General features: G+C 48.5%; 1 protein-coding gene and 1 long non-coding RNA gene across 2 annotated transcripts; one reads left to right on the top strand and one right to left on the bottom strand.

Annotated features, from left to right (window-relative positions):
* Positions 1–4,893: 4,893 nt before the first annotated feature.
* Positions 4,894–6,466, bottom strand: LOC122160819. The gene is made up of 2 exons (XR_006168957.1): positions 6,402–6,466; positions 4,894–5,838 (listed from the first exon to the last, which is right to left on the bottom strand). It is a non-coding gene; the product is annotated as an uncharacterized LOC122160819 (long non-coding RNA).
* Positions 6,467–6,727: 261 nt separating this feature from the next.
* Positions 6,728–15,048, top strand: DHCR24 (24-dehydrocholesterol reductase). The gene is made up of 9 exons (XM_042820027.1): positions 6,728–6,991; positions 7,220–7,375; positions 7,783–7,888; positions 8,069–8,187; positions 8,278–8,541; positions 9,301–9,444; positions 10,319–10,516; positions 10,879–11,057; positions 12,789–15,048. Exons 1-9 carry the CDS (start codon positions 6,761–6,763, stop codon positions 12,940–12,942), a joined length of 1,551 nt encoding a protein of 516 aa, XP_042675961.1. The 5' UTR covers positions 6,728–6,760; the 3' UTR covers positions 12,943–15,048.
* Positions 15,049–16,529: the final 1,481 nt, after the last annotated feature.

Here is a 16,529-nt window from a genome sequence, read left to right as displayed (position 1 = left end):
CAGAATGAGGGGATGCCTTTTGAACAGAAAGGAACCGAGCTGACATGGAGAAAAAGTGCTCTCTCCGTGTTCGGAGCTGGGAGGTTTGGGAGATGCTGCCGGGGGGAAGGGGAATTTCAGCCCCCGCATTGCACGTACCTGGGAGCAGGGGGAGGAGGAGGAGAGCTTCTGGGAGGTGGCAGATTGACAGCACAAGAATGAGCCCTTCTCTCCTGACAAAACCCGCGGGGCTGAACGCTCCCCCAGCGCGGGGGCGGCCGCTCACGCTGTCACCACCGCCGCGATCCCCTCGGCAAAACCTCCCCGTCCGCCCTCGACCTGGCACGGCTCTCCCCGAGCATCCTTCTAAGCCCTTTGAACGCACCCCGTTAGAAAAGAACAAGGAAGCATCCGGAGGTGCCCTCATCCCGGCTGCTGTCGGCACATCGGACCGTTGGACCCATGGGACCCCCAGCGCAGCACCCACAAGGGAGGCTGCCGGATGCCCTTTCCGAGCTCCCATCTCCAGCATCCGAGGCACGCTTGGCTCTGCCCCATCTCCCTCGACCCGCCCTGAACCACGCGTAGCCGGGAGAAAGATTTGCATGTTGCATGTCCAAACAGACACAGAGGTTAATAGTTTACATAGTTCCAGCGAGATGCTGAGAATAGCAGCCCCCATATAAAGTTATGCAGATGGTGATTCATAGGGACTACTGAGCGTTGCTCGGAGAAACACTCTTTTCCAGAAAAACGAGAAACGAGAAGCGCTCCGAACCCCTTCGGACAGCAGGACCCGCCTCCCACCCATCCTTCCACCGCACGATGGAGGACTTGGAGCGCACCGACGTGCCAAGAGGAACGGAGACGCACCAATGCGTCAGCGCCAAGTTAAGAAGATTCCTTTCTGCCTCGGACTGAACTTGTCGGCGTTGGTGGTGTTGCGCTGTCAGCAATCAGGGGGTGGCACAGTCCGGACGCACGGCTCTCACCAACTTTCCAGCCGCATCCTATCGCCGTGCTGCCGGCGGGACCCGCGGCGCGCACAGCCCGTCCCGTCCCCGCAGCACGTCGGGGCTCCTCCGGCACAAGCCGCCGTTCCCCCCCCAACCCGGGGAAGAGCCCCGCGGTCCCCGTGCCGTACTCACCCGCCGTCTTCGACCCCGTTCCGCCCGGCGGCTCCCGGAGCTCGGCCCGAGGGGCGGGCGGGGCCGGGCGGGGCGGGGGGCGGGCGGCGGCGGCGGGGCCCCGCGGAGCTCCTGGGAGCTGCATCGTGGGCTTCGGGGTCCGCGATCTCCTAGGAGAGGGGGGGGTGGAGGTCGGGGAGGGGGAGCGGCATTCTCATCCTCGGGGGGTGGCTGGGGGGTGTGCTCGATGGGCCGGGTTTGTGGCTGCGTCTGAGGATGGTGAGGGCACAGCCCTCGGGGGTGCTTGGGGTGCAGGAGATGGGGAGAGGGCTGCGAGATGAGGAAAGCACAGACAGTGGGACACACACATCACTGCTGTGTGGCTGGGGCTGCAGTACCCTAAGAACCAGTACCAGGAACCTACGGGCGAGATACTGGTACCCTGTGGGTGGGACACCAGGAACTTCTGCATGGGTCCCCCCTGCCCTATAGATGGGGACACCAGTAACTTCTGTGTGGGTCCCCACTGCCCTGTAGGTGGTACACCAACACCCTGCAGGTAGGACATCAGCACCCCATGGGTGAGACACTGGTACCTTACTGCATATCCTCCTGGGACACCAGTACCCTATGGTGTGTAAGTGGATCCCCACCGCTCTGTGATTTCTGTGCTTCTCCTCTCTTTGTGGAGCCCTCCGTTCCCTCATTCCAGTTGGATCTCCTTGCTGCACAGCAGCCGTGGGCATAGCTGGATTTTAAACAAGCCGAGGGCGTTCTGATCTGAGATTTGGGATGAGCTGTGTGAGTGGCAGCTGGATCAACGCATGCTCCTGTTCCCACAGGTGCAGGCAGATCTCACCAGCAGCTGTCACACCACGCTGTGGTTGCCGAGCAGCTCCACAAACCGTGAGCTCCAGCTGCTTTCAACACAGACATCTTGTGGACACACTTGTGCTGCTGCTGAGCCCCGGGCTGCAGCTCCTCACAGCCTCACAAAGCTGCTGCTCAGCCTCACAGCCATGGGGGCTGCACCACAGCGTGGGCTGCAACAAAGGCAATTGAAAGGGACGAGCAACTGAGCAACATTTATCCCTGATAAGACTAATAGAGTTTCTTCTGGTTGGAACAATGGGGTATTTTTATAGCTGTGCAGTCTTTACATAACCAACACCTTTGAGCACTTGTTTCAGCTCCCCTTTTCCACTTTTTTTTTTTCTTTGTTTTGCACACAGCATTTCTGTTTTCCCTTGGCCTAGGTAACCAAACCCTGAGGTCTGGATGCTGCACTGAGCTGAGGTTTGATGCTTTTGGAGCACAGCCTGGAGTTTTAGCGCTTTACATCATCCGGGTGTGGGGCCATAAAATGCTTGAAATGTTGAAATAAATGAAAGCAGACAGGTGACTGAGTGACAGCAGGATGGCGACGGCCAAGGCAGCAAAAGTCTGAGCTTTATTTGGAGGGAAAGGGGCTGTGAGTACATCTGCTACCAGGAGGCCAAACACACATGCAGACTTGCTGGGAGCTGAAAACAGGAGAAAAATTTGGCCTGCAGAAAAAGACATCCTCCTGTATTTGCTTCTGGGGACATCAGCAAGCCCTCAGCATCACATCAGCCCCAAATGGGTTGTGTGTGTTCCCCAGCTGCCTTTGCAGCAGTTCACCTTGGGCATCCTGGAGGCCACGGGCACACGTGTGTGTTACAACTCCAAACTATTTATTGCATGGGGGGCCTCTCAGGGACTGCAGCTCCTTTCTGATTCCCAGCACAGTCAGTGTCTCCTGGATCTCACTGATGGAAGGAGCCGGGGACCACCATCACCTGAAGGTTCAGGTTGGATAGCAGGAAAACATTCCTCTCCAAAAGAGCGGTGATGCAGTGGCACAGCTGCACAGGACTCACAGCTGGACTCCCCATCCCTGGAGGTGCTCCAGAGCTGTGGGATGTGGCACCGAGGGATGTGGTCAGTGGGTATGTTGGGATGGGTTGGGCTTGGGGATCTTCTCCAGCCTTTGTGGCTCTCTGATAGCACAGTCACTTCTCAGCCCACTGCCCCAGCACAGTGGCTGTGTTGGGCCATGAAGGCTCATCAGCACTGCCCAGCTGCTGCCTCTCCTACACAGCCAGCCCTACCCCAGCCTGTAAGCCCAGTGCTGGCCCCCAGCTGCTCCAGCACCCAGCTCCTCCACCACAGCCACACTGCAGGGGCTGCTGAGGACACCGGCCCTGTGACAATGCCTTCCTCTCCCAGCTCTGCTCTGTTTTGACAAGTGATTGTTCTTATAAATCCCAGTGGTTGTAAAGCTGGGTTTAGTGAATACACCACAGCTCTCGGCACGTTTTTTTGGCAGAATGTGCTGACCTTGCTTCCCAACACAGCAAACAGGCTCTGAATGCTGGGCCCCATCCCACAGATATTCCAGACTTTATCTCACACCCCACATCTGCTTTGTCCAAAGGTGATCACTGGGGTCCCAACCCCAACCCTCCCGTATTTTTTCCTTAAACCTCTAAAGCTGCAATGTAACACCTCTCTTCAGTCACAGGATGTATTCCTCAGTATCAGCACAAACACTTGCCAACCCCCAGGTGCCACACAGAGCCATGCTGCAGCCTGTGTCCTTCCACACTGTTTGTTCAAGGTGCTGAAATGTGCTTTGGTTTCTCAGCAGAGGGAGCTTCTCACGTACCAGTTTGAGCACCAACACGGGCAAACCCTCTGAAATCACATCCTGTTTACAGGTGGGACTCCTGACCCCCCCATAACCATGAGCTCAGCTACTTGCTGGACAAAGAAGGCTTGCAGCCTTTCCAAAATTCCTGATTAATTTTCATCACTAGTGCTACTGCCCATCCTTCTGACATCCCAGTGCCACCCGACAGCACTCTGGCAGTCAGTACCAGGGCTAAGGGAGCTTGCATGAAAAGAAGAGCTTTCTCACTCTCTCAGTGCCTTCCTTTGGTCCCTCTGAATGCCTCTTGTCGCTCTTCTCACAGACACCCAAGTTTTCAGCCTACTTTTGTCTGCAGCTCGCATGCTCTGCGCAACATCATGTACCTTTACAGCTTCATCTTTCCATTCTTTGTCCAAAAGCTGCAGCACAGCCATTGCTAAGTCCAGCTTTAAACCAACAAAGTGCTGCCGGTGTTGGCAGAGCAATGTGATAAGCACTCACCAAGGAGGTGATCCATGTGCTTAAGAAGCCCCTGCCCTATGCCTACACAGAGATGTGTGGGGCACGAACTCAGCAGAGAGCTGATCAGGGCAGGAGGACAAGAATATTTAAAAAGTATTCCTCACTTAGATCAGCTCTCCAACCTGTTGTACGGTGACAGCAGAAGCATTTGTACTGCACAGCATGCCCAGAACAGCACGAGTGGGTGGAAGGGATGGCAGGAAGGAAGAAGACTGCTTTTTTAAGCACCCTTGAAAGGATAATTTAATTGAGGAGAACTGGGATTTCAGTCTTACAGAAGACTGATCTCAGCTTTTCGCACCACAGTTGAAAATGATGCTTTGCTAAGCCCGCACTGTTTGCTGGATGAAGTTTTGCTCACACCCAACATAACTAAAATTGAAACAATTCAGCCTTAAAAAAACCTGCCTCCCCTTCCCTCACCCCCTCAGATTCCTGTACCTGGCACCACTACGCATGCAGCTGATTCCACTGCAATCTGAACAGTCATTCATTTCTGTTCCTTCCAAGCAGTTTCACATTGCAGTCTTTGAGCTCACCTGCTCCCTCCTTGTTGCGCAGGGCCTTACAAAAACAAGAGCAGAGCATGAGAAATGTTATAAACACTGTTAATGGATCTTCATAATAAAATACAAATAAATAAACAGTTTCAAAGCATTCTTTACACCGAGGGTGCAAATATCCCCTTGTGAATAAATGATGCTGTCATACTATAAAGCCTGCATTCAGTCACCCTTAGATGAAGAATAATTATTTAGCTCCTTTAGAGAGGTTAAAATAACCTCATGTAGGGCATGGGAAACTTCTCTTCTGTGCATAATTCCAGCCAGCAGGCAAATTGGTAAGCAAAGGCAGATAACATCGGCTTAAATACAAGAAGGAAAAGAGCTAGCAGACAGCCTAGGCACAAGTGCAGTGAATACAATCTGGCCGTGAATAAAGTTAGAGTGAAAATCAGAACATTTCCAAACGTCAGAGCAGCAACATTGCAGAGCAGTCTTCTGATACGAGCAATGAGACGAAAAAAAATGAACCAGGTTCAAAGCAGAGTCTCTGGGTTTCCTGAAGGAGACTACAAGGTGTGACTGAGCTTTGAACCGTGATGCAGCAATCCTTCCCAGTCCAGCACTCCTGAGTCTCTGCTGTGGCAGTCAAAGGTGCAGATCCTGCTTCCAAAGAGGAAGAGGCACTATCTGACATGTCAGCATGCCATGTCACGACGTGACAACATCGGCGTCCTCATGAAATACCCTCATACCACATTCCCGTGGCACAGGGCCAGCCAGCAACTCCTTGGTGGACTCTCTGAACTCAGTGATGCTGTGACTGGGTCTCTGTGCCCCCAGAGCAGCAACCTGAGGCTGATGGAGCAGGGCTCAGGCCGCCTGCTGGCACTGTGTGAGCACGTTCCTGGAGCTGCCTGCAGGACACCGCTGTCACCATACTCCTCTCTAACACTGCACCTCTTGAGGGACTCTAGCTGCAGAAATGCCTCATTTTCCTCAAGGACGTGCTGTACGTCTGTCTGCTGTCACGCTGTGGAGAGTAGGAGGAATTTTCCATCAGGGTTTTAGAGAACAAGCTCCAGAAAGAGTCTGCCTCTTTCTCCTTTCTACAAAGCGGATGGCAAGCATCTTGGAGTTTCTGTGGGGCACCAAAACCACCACAAGGCTGCATGAGAGGCATGTGACAGGGTTCTGCCCCCCAGCCTAAAGGCACCAGCATAATTCCCTTTGACTGAGTGACCCTGGGCACAAAGCAGCTTCTCCACAGAGCTGCCAATGCCCTATGACAAGACCCATTCCCCTATAAGCCCTGACTGGGGGGGTCCCTAATACCTCAGGCCCTGTTCCCATCCCCACACCCTCGCTCTGATCCCAATACCTCAGCTCTAGCCCCATACTCTCACCCAACCAAGGGGTATCCAATACCCCATCCCCAACAGAAGGCCTCAAATACCTCAGACCCCATCCCCAACAGAGGGTCCCCAATACCTCAGATCCCATCCCAGCACCTCAACCCCGATTGCAGGGACCCCAATGCTTCTGTCCCCGTCCCCATCCCCATCACTTCAGTCCCCACCACGAGGTCTCCCGTACCTCAGTCCCCAGGGGCATGGATCCCCAGTCCTTCAGCCCAGCCCGGGGATCCCCAGCCCCCAGCCCCGCACCCACCCCTCGTCCAGGTGCCGCCCCCGCCCCAACCCCGGCGGCCGCGATGAGGGGAGAGCCGGGCCGACCTCGCTCAGCCAATCAGCGCTCTCAGCGCCTGGTCCGATCTCCCCGCAGCTCTCTGATTGGTCTCTCCCCTCCCCTCGCCTCAGGGCGGAGACCGGCGGAGACCAATGAGACGCGAGCTAGAGGGAAGGGAGGCGGGGCCGGGCTGCGAGCGCGCGAGCAGCGGGTGCGGTGCAGCGGGGGTCCGGCGGTGCGGTGCGGTGCGGTGCGGTGCGGTCGCCATGTCGGCTGTGTGGTCGCTGGGAGCGGGGCTGCTCCTGCTGTTGTTGTGGGTGCGGCACCGGGGGCTGGAGGCCGTGCTGGTGCATCACCGTTGGATCTTCGTCTGCTTCTTCCTGATGCCTCTCTCCATCCTTTTCGACGTGTACTACCAGCTCCGCGCGTGGGCCGTGCGGCGGATGCACAGCGCTCCGCGGCTGCACGGACAGCGCGTCCGGCACATCCAGGAGCAGGTGAGACCGGGGGGAGCTGGGAGACGGAGCTGGGGGCCGGCACTGGCCGCTGGGCTTCTGCTCGTGGCTCTCCCGTCCGGGAAGGGGAGGCTGTGGGAGACCCTCGGCAGAGGTTGGGGCTGCTGGGCTGCACGGTCCCCTCCAACACGGGGCGGCCCGCGGTTCTGTGCTAACGTGGCCCCTGTGGTGGTGTTTCTGAGGTGTAGTTTTGGTTGTTTCCTCTTGCAGGTGCGGCAGTGGAAGGATGAAGGTGGTAGGAGATACATGTGCACCGGTCGGCCCGGCTGGCTGACTGTGTCACTGCGTGTTGGGAAGTATAAGAAGACCCATAAGAACATCATGATCAACCTGATGGATGTTCTGGAAGTAGACAGTGAGAGACAGGTAGCACAACCTCTCATAATACTGAAATATACAGCTTTTGTTTTACTATATTTGTAGCTGAAGTGGAGCTAGGCTCCATCAAGAACAAAGGATTTTTGTAGCAGTAAACCCACCAAATTTTAGTTTTTACAGTGTGGGCTTGGAACATTCTATCCAAAAACCCAGCATATGGAATCACTTAGCTCTGTGTGCCGAAGCCTAGAAGACCAGAAGGATTGATGGCTCTGGGCACTGAGCAACAAGACGTTGAGGCAGAGGAGGAATCACTTAGCAGTTACAACTATTTTTAGGACTGCTTTTGGGAAAGCAGGGCTCTGAATTCTGATAACAGATGGAAGTGCGATCCAGTTATTTGTCATCACTCATTCCAAACACTTAATTTGTGACTGAGTCTTCTCTCTTTGTAGGTTGTTCGCGTGGAACCTTTGGTCACCATGGGCCAGCTGACTGCACATCTGAATCCTATGGGATGGACTATTCCTGTGGTGCCAGAGCTTGATGACCTTACTGTAGGTAAGGGTTGTTGTGATGAGAAGAAATGGACTCATTTCCTGCATTTCATTTACTTTTTTGCACTGACTCATTGCTTTGTGTGAACCTTTCCTAAAATACACTGTTGAACTTTGTTCTGGTAAAAATCACCTCCGTTCTGAAGTATGTTTCATTGGAACTGTTATGTGCTCCCTCAATCAGGTGGTCTGATCATGGGAACGGGCATTGAGTCTTCATCCCATATCTATGGGCTTTTCCAACATACCTGCGTGGCCTACGAACTGGTCCTTGCTGATGGAAGCCTTGTGAGATGTTCACCAGTAAGACAAAATGTTATTTTGCTATTTTTTGTTATGTCATTGGCAGTTATCAGTGTGGATAGATGATTTCGTATGACGTGCTTTTTGCAGACTGAAAACTCAGACCTATTTTACGCAGTGCCTTGGTCTTGTGGTACTCTGGGTTTCCTGGTTGCAGCAGAAATAAAAATGATTCCTGCCAAGAAATACATCAAATTACACTATGAGCCTGTACGAGGACTGAGGAATATTTGTGAGAAGTTTACTGAGGAATCTAAGAAAAAGGAGAACAGTTTTGTGGAAGGACTCGTGTATTCTTTGGAGGAAGCTGTCATCATGACAGGAGTCTTGACTGATGAAGCTGAGCCAAGCAAGGTAACTAAAGTTGTTCCCAATGAAAGCAGTACCCCAAAGTTTAACTGACACCTTACAGCCATATGACGATATAGAACTAGGACCATAAGAATTGAAAACACTCTTAATGTGGGATGAAAAGTGCAATCTGTCTGTCAGAATGCTTTAAATCGCAGCTCTTTGTAATGACAACAGAGCCTGTACTCTTCAATTAGGGAGAAGCGACCCATTAATTTCCATTAGTATAGCAAATAATTTAATTTACTGTGTTTGCATGTCAGTACTAAGGAGGAAATATCCTTTTTCATATACAGAACACTGCTGTTCCAAATTGCAGTTGTTCAGAGTAACTCCTCCAGCACGCTCTTAAAGACAGCCAGTACTGGTGAGACCAATCAGAGATGTGCACAGGAGGGATGTGCTGCTTGTTCACTGCACTGCTCAGCTTGGATATTTCTCCTCTGCCTTCATGAGGCTTTGGATTAATGAAGGCTTGAGAGGAACTTCAGGAATCCGGTTCTGCCACCTTCAAGGATTTTTAAGCTGCTCATAACAGGAAAGCCTTATTTAGACAAAATCTTAATGAGAGGAAAGATAAGTGGCCACCAGGCATGTGGCAGGAAGGAGAAATGAAGGCTCTCTGGGTTTCTTGAGACAGTGGAACTGTCACAGAGCGAATAACATCGCTTCCCATTGTAAAGGGACTTCAGGGACGTACTCAGTGCTGTCTAGTAGTTACTGTTACCTATGTTGGGATGTGCTAATGAATCTCTCTTACAGATAAACAGAATCGGCAACTACTACAAGCCGTGGTTCTTCAAGCACGTGGAGAAGTATTTGAAAGCCAATAAGACTGGAACTGAATACATCCCCTCAAGACATTATTACCACAGACATACACGCAGTATTTTCTGGGAACTCCAGGTAAGAACAGTTTGAAACTTGAAATAACATTTACGGGAAGGTACTCTGCTGTTTCCCAGTGTATGAACATTGTAGCTTCTTTTCCTTGGCAACACTTAGGGCATTGTATCACAACTTCCTCATTTATGGCTGAATGCTTTTCTGAGTGTAAAACTTAGGCACGTATTTAAGCAGTAAGCCTTTATGCCTACTGAGTGATTTCTAAAGACAGTGATAAAAACACAAAGGTGGAATTGTGGCTGAGGATGTGCCCTTCCTAAACTTGCCTAAGCACATAACACTCATTATAAGGCAATGGCATTAATTTGAGTTATATAAACTTACTTCTTCTGATGTGCAATTATGCAAAAATTTTATTTGACATTATGAAAGATTCCTATTGCTACATTTTGAATTTCTTATTGCTGCATTTTGAATTTCAGCTGCTGGAGAAGGTAAGCAAACAGGAGTTTGCTGTGTAACAAGTACTTCAAATTTTACAGCTTTAAAATACATTTAAGACCTGATCTTGTGCCTGTCAGTTCTTGCAAGAGTTTTGCAAGTTTCTCTTCTCAGGAGCTCCTCACAGCAGTTTTGAGATAATAGCCTGCTGTTCCCTGAACTTCATTTTTCTGCAAGTATTTAGGGCTGATGAAATATTGTGAGTTACACGAGTCTGTAAATCCTCTGTGGTAACAAGGAGATGCTTAGGGAAAGGCTCAGTAGCAAAATTCAGTTCAGACTTCTCTTAGTTCAGATTTGCATTTAGCAAAAGCATCAGCAGTTACATTTATTGAAAATTTCATTTAATATTTCTCTGAGGATTCTCAACTATTGTCTTCTGGTTCAATTACACACTCTTAAGTCAAATTTTTCTCGTCTTTCCTCTTTAAAGGATATCATTCCTTTTGGCAATAACCCTGTTTTCCGCTACCTCTTTGGCTGGATGGTTCCACCCAAAATCTCTTTGTTAAAACTCACCCAAGGAGAAGCTATTCGAAAGCTGTATGAGCAACATCATGTTGTGCAAGACATGCTGGTCCCAATGAAAAGCCTTGAAAAATCCATCCAAACCTTCCACGTTGACCTTAATGTAAGAACATGTGCAGTGAATCATGGAGTGCTTGTTGCAATATTTGTGGCCATTTGTTTTAAGACATAATATTCAGCTTGTGTAAAAGGTGATTAAACATGCATTTGGGTGTTGAGCTAGTTAATGGGGAATTGTTGTTCCTGGAGCACACTGCAAGTGTTCTGACTGAGCATCTCAATCTATTATGGTGACTAGAAAGAGGCTCTAAGGACTGCAGCAAGAGAATTGAAAAAAAAAGCTGTGTAAGATTTAATCCCACCTTGGGAAGAAGTCCTCTTAACTCTTTGTCACCTTTATTAAGAGATTGCTTAAATGATTATTATGTTAAAAATCATTTACCAAGTGTTTTCTTGCCTCTGCAGGTATACCCTCTTTGGTTATGTCCTTTCATATTGCCCAATAATCCTGGTATGGTCCACCCCAAAGGGGATGAAACAGAACTCTACGTGGATATTGGAGCTTATGGAGAGCCCAAAACAAAACAATTTGAAGCCAGGGCTTCCATGAGGCAAATGGAAAAGTTTGTGAGAAGCGTGCATGGGTAAGGTTCCCACTCCTTGGGATGATGCCAGTGCCATATAACTTACATCTGTGTAGTTTCATCACTCCTATGTTGCACTGCAGCAATTTAATACTACAACAACTTAAAAAGCATAATTGTATGTTAGTTTAATTATTAATTGTGATGCTGCAGTTTTATAATATGCTTGCACGATCATGATTTGATTGCAAAACCAACCAAATACGTGGGGTCACCGATGGAAGTTCGTGCGATGTGTTTGGGAGCTGGGCAGCATCCAAACATGTTGCCTCGCATCCTTTCAGCTCCATGCTGCTCTGGGAGTAGAATCTGCTGCAACAGAGCTGCTCCATGCAGTCAGAAGGACCTCAGCAGGTCCGTGCAGGCGGGATGTAAAGCAGCTGCTGTCCCAAGGCAGCGTAAGTACAGCGCAGTGACCGCTCTCGTCAAGGCTGGTAGCTCAGTCCTTCCAGAGGTAACCACTGACCTTGCAGATTGAGGCTGGCTTGTTTGAAGGCTGATCCAGAGCAGGGGCAGAGCAAGTGCTGTTTGGCTGCAGCAGGCCACAGGTCCTTCAGGAATCCCACAGGCTGTTAAAGTTTGGACAGCTTCCCTGCCTGCCCTTGGGGCTGCTGGGCTCTCTGCCATTGCAGCGGCACAGACTCTGCCCTGTCCTTGGGCTCGTGTGTCCTCCCAGTAGGAGGCCAGCCCTGACTGCTCCCTGCGTGGCACTGGGAGCATTTCCTACAGCTGGAGCTTTCGCAGTCATCTTTTTGTTGCTCTGATTCTGGTTACACAAGACCACAGTGGGTGTGAGATAGATCCCCACCATCTGTCACTGACTCCTGACAGCCTAATTTGTCGTAGTGGCATCAATAGGCAGGCAGTTACAGACTTGTTTCTCCCCAACAAAAACCAGCTATGCAGTGTTTTCATGCCATCAGTATCATTTAGCTGCATTTCTATATTTCTCAATCTAACAGTGATTACATCCCATGTGTTTGAGTAACAATGGTGAGTATGCTTCGAGGTATTATGGAGATTATAAAAGTCTTTTAGTTACGATGTGATCTGCCAGAGAACAAAGCAACCAAAAGTTAATGTTAAGCTTCTAAAATTAATTTGAAACTAAGCTTTTAATTTTAATCTTTTTGCCAACAAAGTTCTGTCTTTTCTGTACCTGTCACTGGAAAAAATGAACACTGTGTAAATGCTTTATCTCAGAGTTTCATAATCACAACGGGGCTCTTTGTATTTTACTGCTCTTTTCTGATGCTTGCTGCATTTTAGGGAGAACAGAGTGGAAGCAAGGAAGAGTATGCAACAATTTAGAACCCGTTCATTGCAGGGGAGTTGGATTAGATGGCCCTCAGAGGTCCCTCCCACCTCTAAGGATTCTGTGTTCGATGAAGTAACGATTCCATTTATTTGTGTGAATGGAATTCTGTTACACTGTGCTTCACTTACACGATACGTTTATATTCTTCACCTGATCTGATTGTGTTGGCTCACACCTTCCCAGTTTTATTCTCAGTGTGCAATCCAAAGAAAACTTAAAAAGTAGAACACGTTGCTCCATCTGTCTATTGGCTGAGGGTCCCAGCATGATCCATGTGAGCATTCTGGTGGTTTTCCTTCTGTTGAATATTTGCTCTCCCGAACTAGCCCTGTCCATTTTCCTCTTAATTCTTCTTCATACCCTGCGGGACGATTAATGCTGTATCTCTCACTTCCTTTTATTTTTCATTTCAGTTTCCAGATGCTGTATGCAGATTGCTACATGACCCGTGAGGAGTTCTGGGATATGTTTGATGGTTCGTTATACCACAGTCTGAGGGAGCAAATGAATTGCAAGGATGCCTTTCCAGAAGTGTACGACAAAATCTGCAAGGCTGCCAGGCACTGAGCTTGAACAGCCTAATTAAGCAATCAGGGAAAGATGAATTTACCATAGCTAGTCAGCATATCCTTTCTAAAGAAAAGCTTTATTGCTCTCCAAATAAGCTCATTCTTGTTGATATTTAAATGATATGAATTCATGCTTTATAAACTTATGTTTAGTATTTCCTAGTATGCTTTAAGAGCAGTTTTCCAAAACTCAAAGTGATTGTTTTTAAGAAATCTGAAGTGCTGATTACCTTGTATGTCTTGGACCTGTCTTGGACATAGGTGAGTTCACCTAGCTCCGAGCATAAGAAAAGTAACTGGAAAAGAGGACACTGAAGTGATGCCAGCTAGAAACTAGAGCTGTATTTAAAATTACTTCTGAAAATGGTAAGGAGGTGACAGAAAGAGGTGCCAAAGCTGAATGAATTGTCACATTAATCGTTTGCCTCCAGTCAGTAAGCTGTAGGGCAGCTTCGCAATGGTACCACGTCCTTCTGGCCGTGCGGAGCTGCGTGGCACATCAGCACACAACCACACTCCCCAGCAGTTGGTCTCATTTCAAAACTGAGCACTGAGGTGTGAAGCAAATGCTTTTTTACTTGTGCCTATCAGATTTGTACTGGTTTTGATTATAAAAAGTTACGTGGGTATAGATTTTAGTTACTTTATTGGTTAACAGTATTCTGTTGGGTTGTGCCCCCTGATAGCAACGCTCTGGCTTTGTACAACTACTGGAAAAATTGCTGCTATTTCATATAGGCAATTATTAATTTGGGGCTTTGCTTGTTGTGAGTCTGTTTATTTGAACTTTTGTATTTTTGCCTTTTGTTTTTGATTTTTTTGCTTAATTTTAGTGCCTTATAAACACTCAGTTGGAAGAGAACATGGTCAGTGAATCCCTTCTGTCCTGGCCAGCAGGAAAAGGAAGCGTGCCCTCACAAGTTAAGGCTTTATTTTCACAAGGTTTGCCAGAGCAAGTGGCTATGGATAGGAAGAGCCCTTGTTTTGGGTGCTTGGTATGCTCAGGCTTCAGTTCTCGCTCGAGAGGCATTTTTGCTTTTCAGTTTACCTGGATTAGATTGATAGGCTTTGTAAAAAGGACTGTTTCAGTCACCTGGAGAGGAGATCAATAGTAAATACTGTTCAGTTCCCTCTTCTGGTGCACAGCACAGTCACACACTTCATGCAGTCAAGCGTAGAAGTGTGGGAATGTTTTGACTCTGTAGCCAGAGACGTGATTCCACACCAAGCCCATGTCTCATCCAAGCAGTGTGGCAGATTGTTACTCTGAACATTACTGAGCTTGAGGGGAAAGAGTCATTTATTGAGGGCTACTTATGGGGTAACACAGAAAACACTTTAAATGGCTTGCAGTGAGAAGCTTTGTGATTTTTTTATGAGTGCTAAACCAATGATGTTATTTATTGATAGATGGATGCTTACGATCCAGATGAAACCAATGATAAAACAGTGACAAGAATAAGCTTGGCCTGTTCTCAGTGATGCATGCTGGGCAAATGGTGTGCAAATAAGGTGCTCCTTACAGTCCTGCGCAGGGAACTGGTGGCAGGAGCAGCCTGCCAAGGGGAGACACAGCCACTGCAGGGTGCATGTAATGCTGCCCAGCCCATGGGCTGCCCATACAGATACGAGAGCAGGTGAGAGGTAGGGCTGTGTCGGTGATCCATTCCAGGCCTCGTGGCACACAGGAAAGCAAGCACTGATTCTCAGAGTGGGAATTTGTCTTCCCACCCCTGCGAGGGAAGCAGCACATGAGCAGTTCCCTTATTCCTGTGGCAAAGCTATGATTTAGCCCGGTGCTTGCAAGATGATCTGCGCAGAGCAAGGATCGGTTGAGTCCGTTTTTAAGGGGCAGTGCTAAAAAAGCTAGAGGAATATGCAAATACTTTTACTCAAGCTGTGTTTCTCTCACATGTTGATGATCTTTGGGTATGCACTGAATTTGATTTTTCACTCGTTAATTTATGAGCAAACTTGGTATGATGTGGTCTGGTACTGTCACTGTACACCAGTCACACACACGCACAAGCAGAATTGCTGTTGGTCTTATTTTTTGGCTGTATGGGCTGTTTAAAATAAAAATATAGCCGGTGTACTGCTCAAAGTGGCATCTTTTAACAAATGATACCTTATTTTTAATGGCGTTGTTTAGCCTTTCTCATGTCTGTTGCACTGTCACAAGTGGTCAGCAATTAGTGAGAAAAGCTGCTGCCTTGATCAAAGGCCAGAGGCGTTGCAGTGATGTTAAATGAGGTGTCTAACTCTGCAAACAGCTTTGAAGGAAATGCCATTGAAGGCCATGAGTCTACTCTTATCTCTGCCCCATGATATGCCTTATAGCTGAGCCTTTACCCTTCCGTTATGCCTCATTAAGAACCTCATAATGCCAGTTATTCTGATTTTTCCCTTCACTTCACTGTTTCCCTGTGACTTTCTGGCCCATGAGAGCAAAACTACATTTTGAATTTATCTATCCACATCAACTGCTTTAGCTCCTATCTCAGTTCTCCTTGCTGTTAAAACTATTCCCTGGTTTGAATGACCAACCACAGAAGAGAGGATGAAGATGCAGTGCCCTCTTCGGCCTGAAGAGTTTCACGCCCCCATCTTCAGTTTCTTTGAGAAGTACTCTTACAGGAACTCTGTAAGCTTGGAGGGAGGCATTCCAGCCCTCCTGCAGCTTGGTCACAGCTTTTACATCTTCTTCCAACGCTCCCTTCAGAGACCTTCTTTTCCTTTGCTTGCCTTTCTATTACAATAATCGCTATTTCTTTAAATTACCACAGTTTTACCTGTGTTCAATTATCTCTCCCACCAAAGGGTAATTGCAGATTAATTAGCATACCTAATCAGCCACAACTAACGTGTAATTACACCTAAATTTAATTATTCCAGTCCATCTAAACACTGGTGTGAGCCTTTGTAAAGGTTAACGTGAAGTGAACCAGCATACTCGTGGTATGGTTTTATGGCCATCCTTTGTTACAGCTGATAGAGCTCTCTGCTCATTTCACTTTCTTCATTGCCTCTAGGCCTTAATATGCTACAAAATTTGGAATGATGACACTAAATTCCCCCGAATGCCCTCCAGCTGCTTGTAAGTATTTGAATTGTTAATTCAAGTGAAGCTGTGTGCTATAGCTTGTAATGAAGATCCTCACACATAACTGCTCCAGGATGGCAGGACAGGTACACAGACAGTTCCCAAACCTCTCCCAGCTGCCATGGTGCTGCTTACTCAGAACCAGCTCTCCTTTCAAGTAGCTGTGGTGGACCTTGGGGCATTCACTGCTTGTCACGATAACTGCCACCAACCACAGAACAGATAGAGAGCTGCACGTTCTATGAGTAGTGCAAGCTGATGGGGAAGGAAATGCTTAATATTGAATGAGTGCTGCGTGCCAGCAGACCTACCTGAGGTCAGTGTATCTGTATCTGACATCCTCTCCTCCACTGTGTCATTTTCATAAAGGCCAAGGTGAAAATAATGAATTAGTCAGCAGGCAGGTTGGACTGATGAATGTCTGAAGGGTGTTTTATTACCACAGAACAAGACTTGTTTCCTGTCTCTTGCATGTCAGCACA

The sequence above is a fragment of the Centrocercus urophasianus genome, unplaced genomic scaffold (genome assembly GCF_019232065.1).
Source record: "Centrocercus urophasianus isolate 14NV4802_14NV808 unplaced genomic scaffold, USGS_Curo_1.0 seq_18, whole genome shotgun sequence".
Lineage (NCBI taxonomy): Eukaryota > Metazoa > Chordata > Aves > Galliformes > Phasianidae > Centrocercus > Centrocercus urophasianus.
This window is presented reverse-complemented; position numbering and strand designations above follow the sequence as displayed.

Excerpts from the sequence above, each read along its gene's own strand:
- DHCR24 (XM_042820027.1), top strand. The coding sequence starts at position 6,761 with ATGTCGGCTGTGTGGTCGCTGGGAGCGGGGCTGCTCCTGCTGTTGTTG. Across the intron at positions 7,889-8,068 it reads GCTTGATGACCTTACTGTAG|GTGGTCTGATCATGGGAACG; the intron begins GTAAGGGTTGTT and ends TCCCTCAATCAG. Across the intron at positions 8,542-9,300 it reads ATGAAGCTGAGCCAAGCAAG|ATAAACAGAATCGGCAACTA; the intron begins GTAACTAAAGTT and ends TCTCTCTTACAG.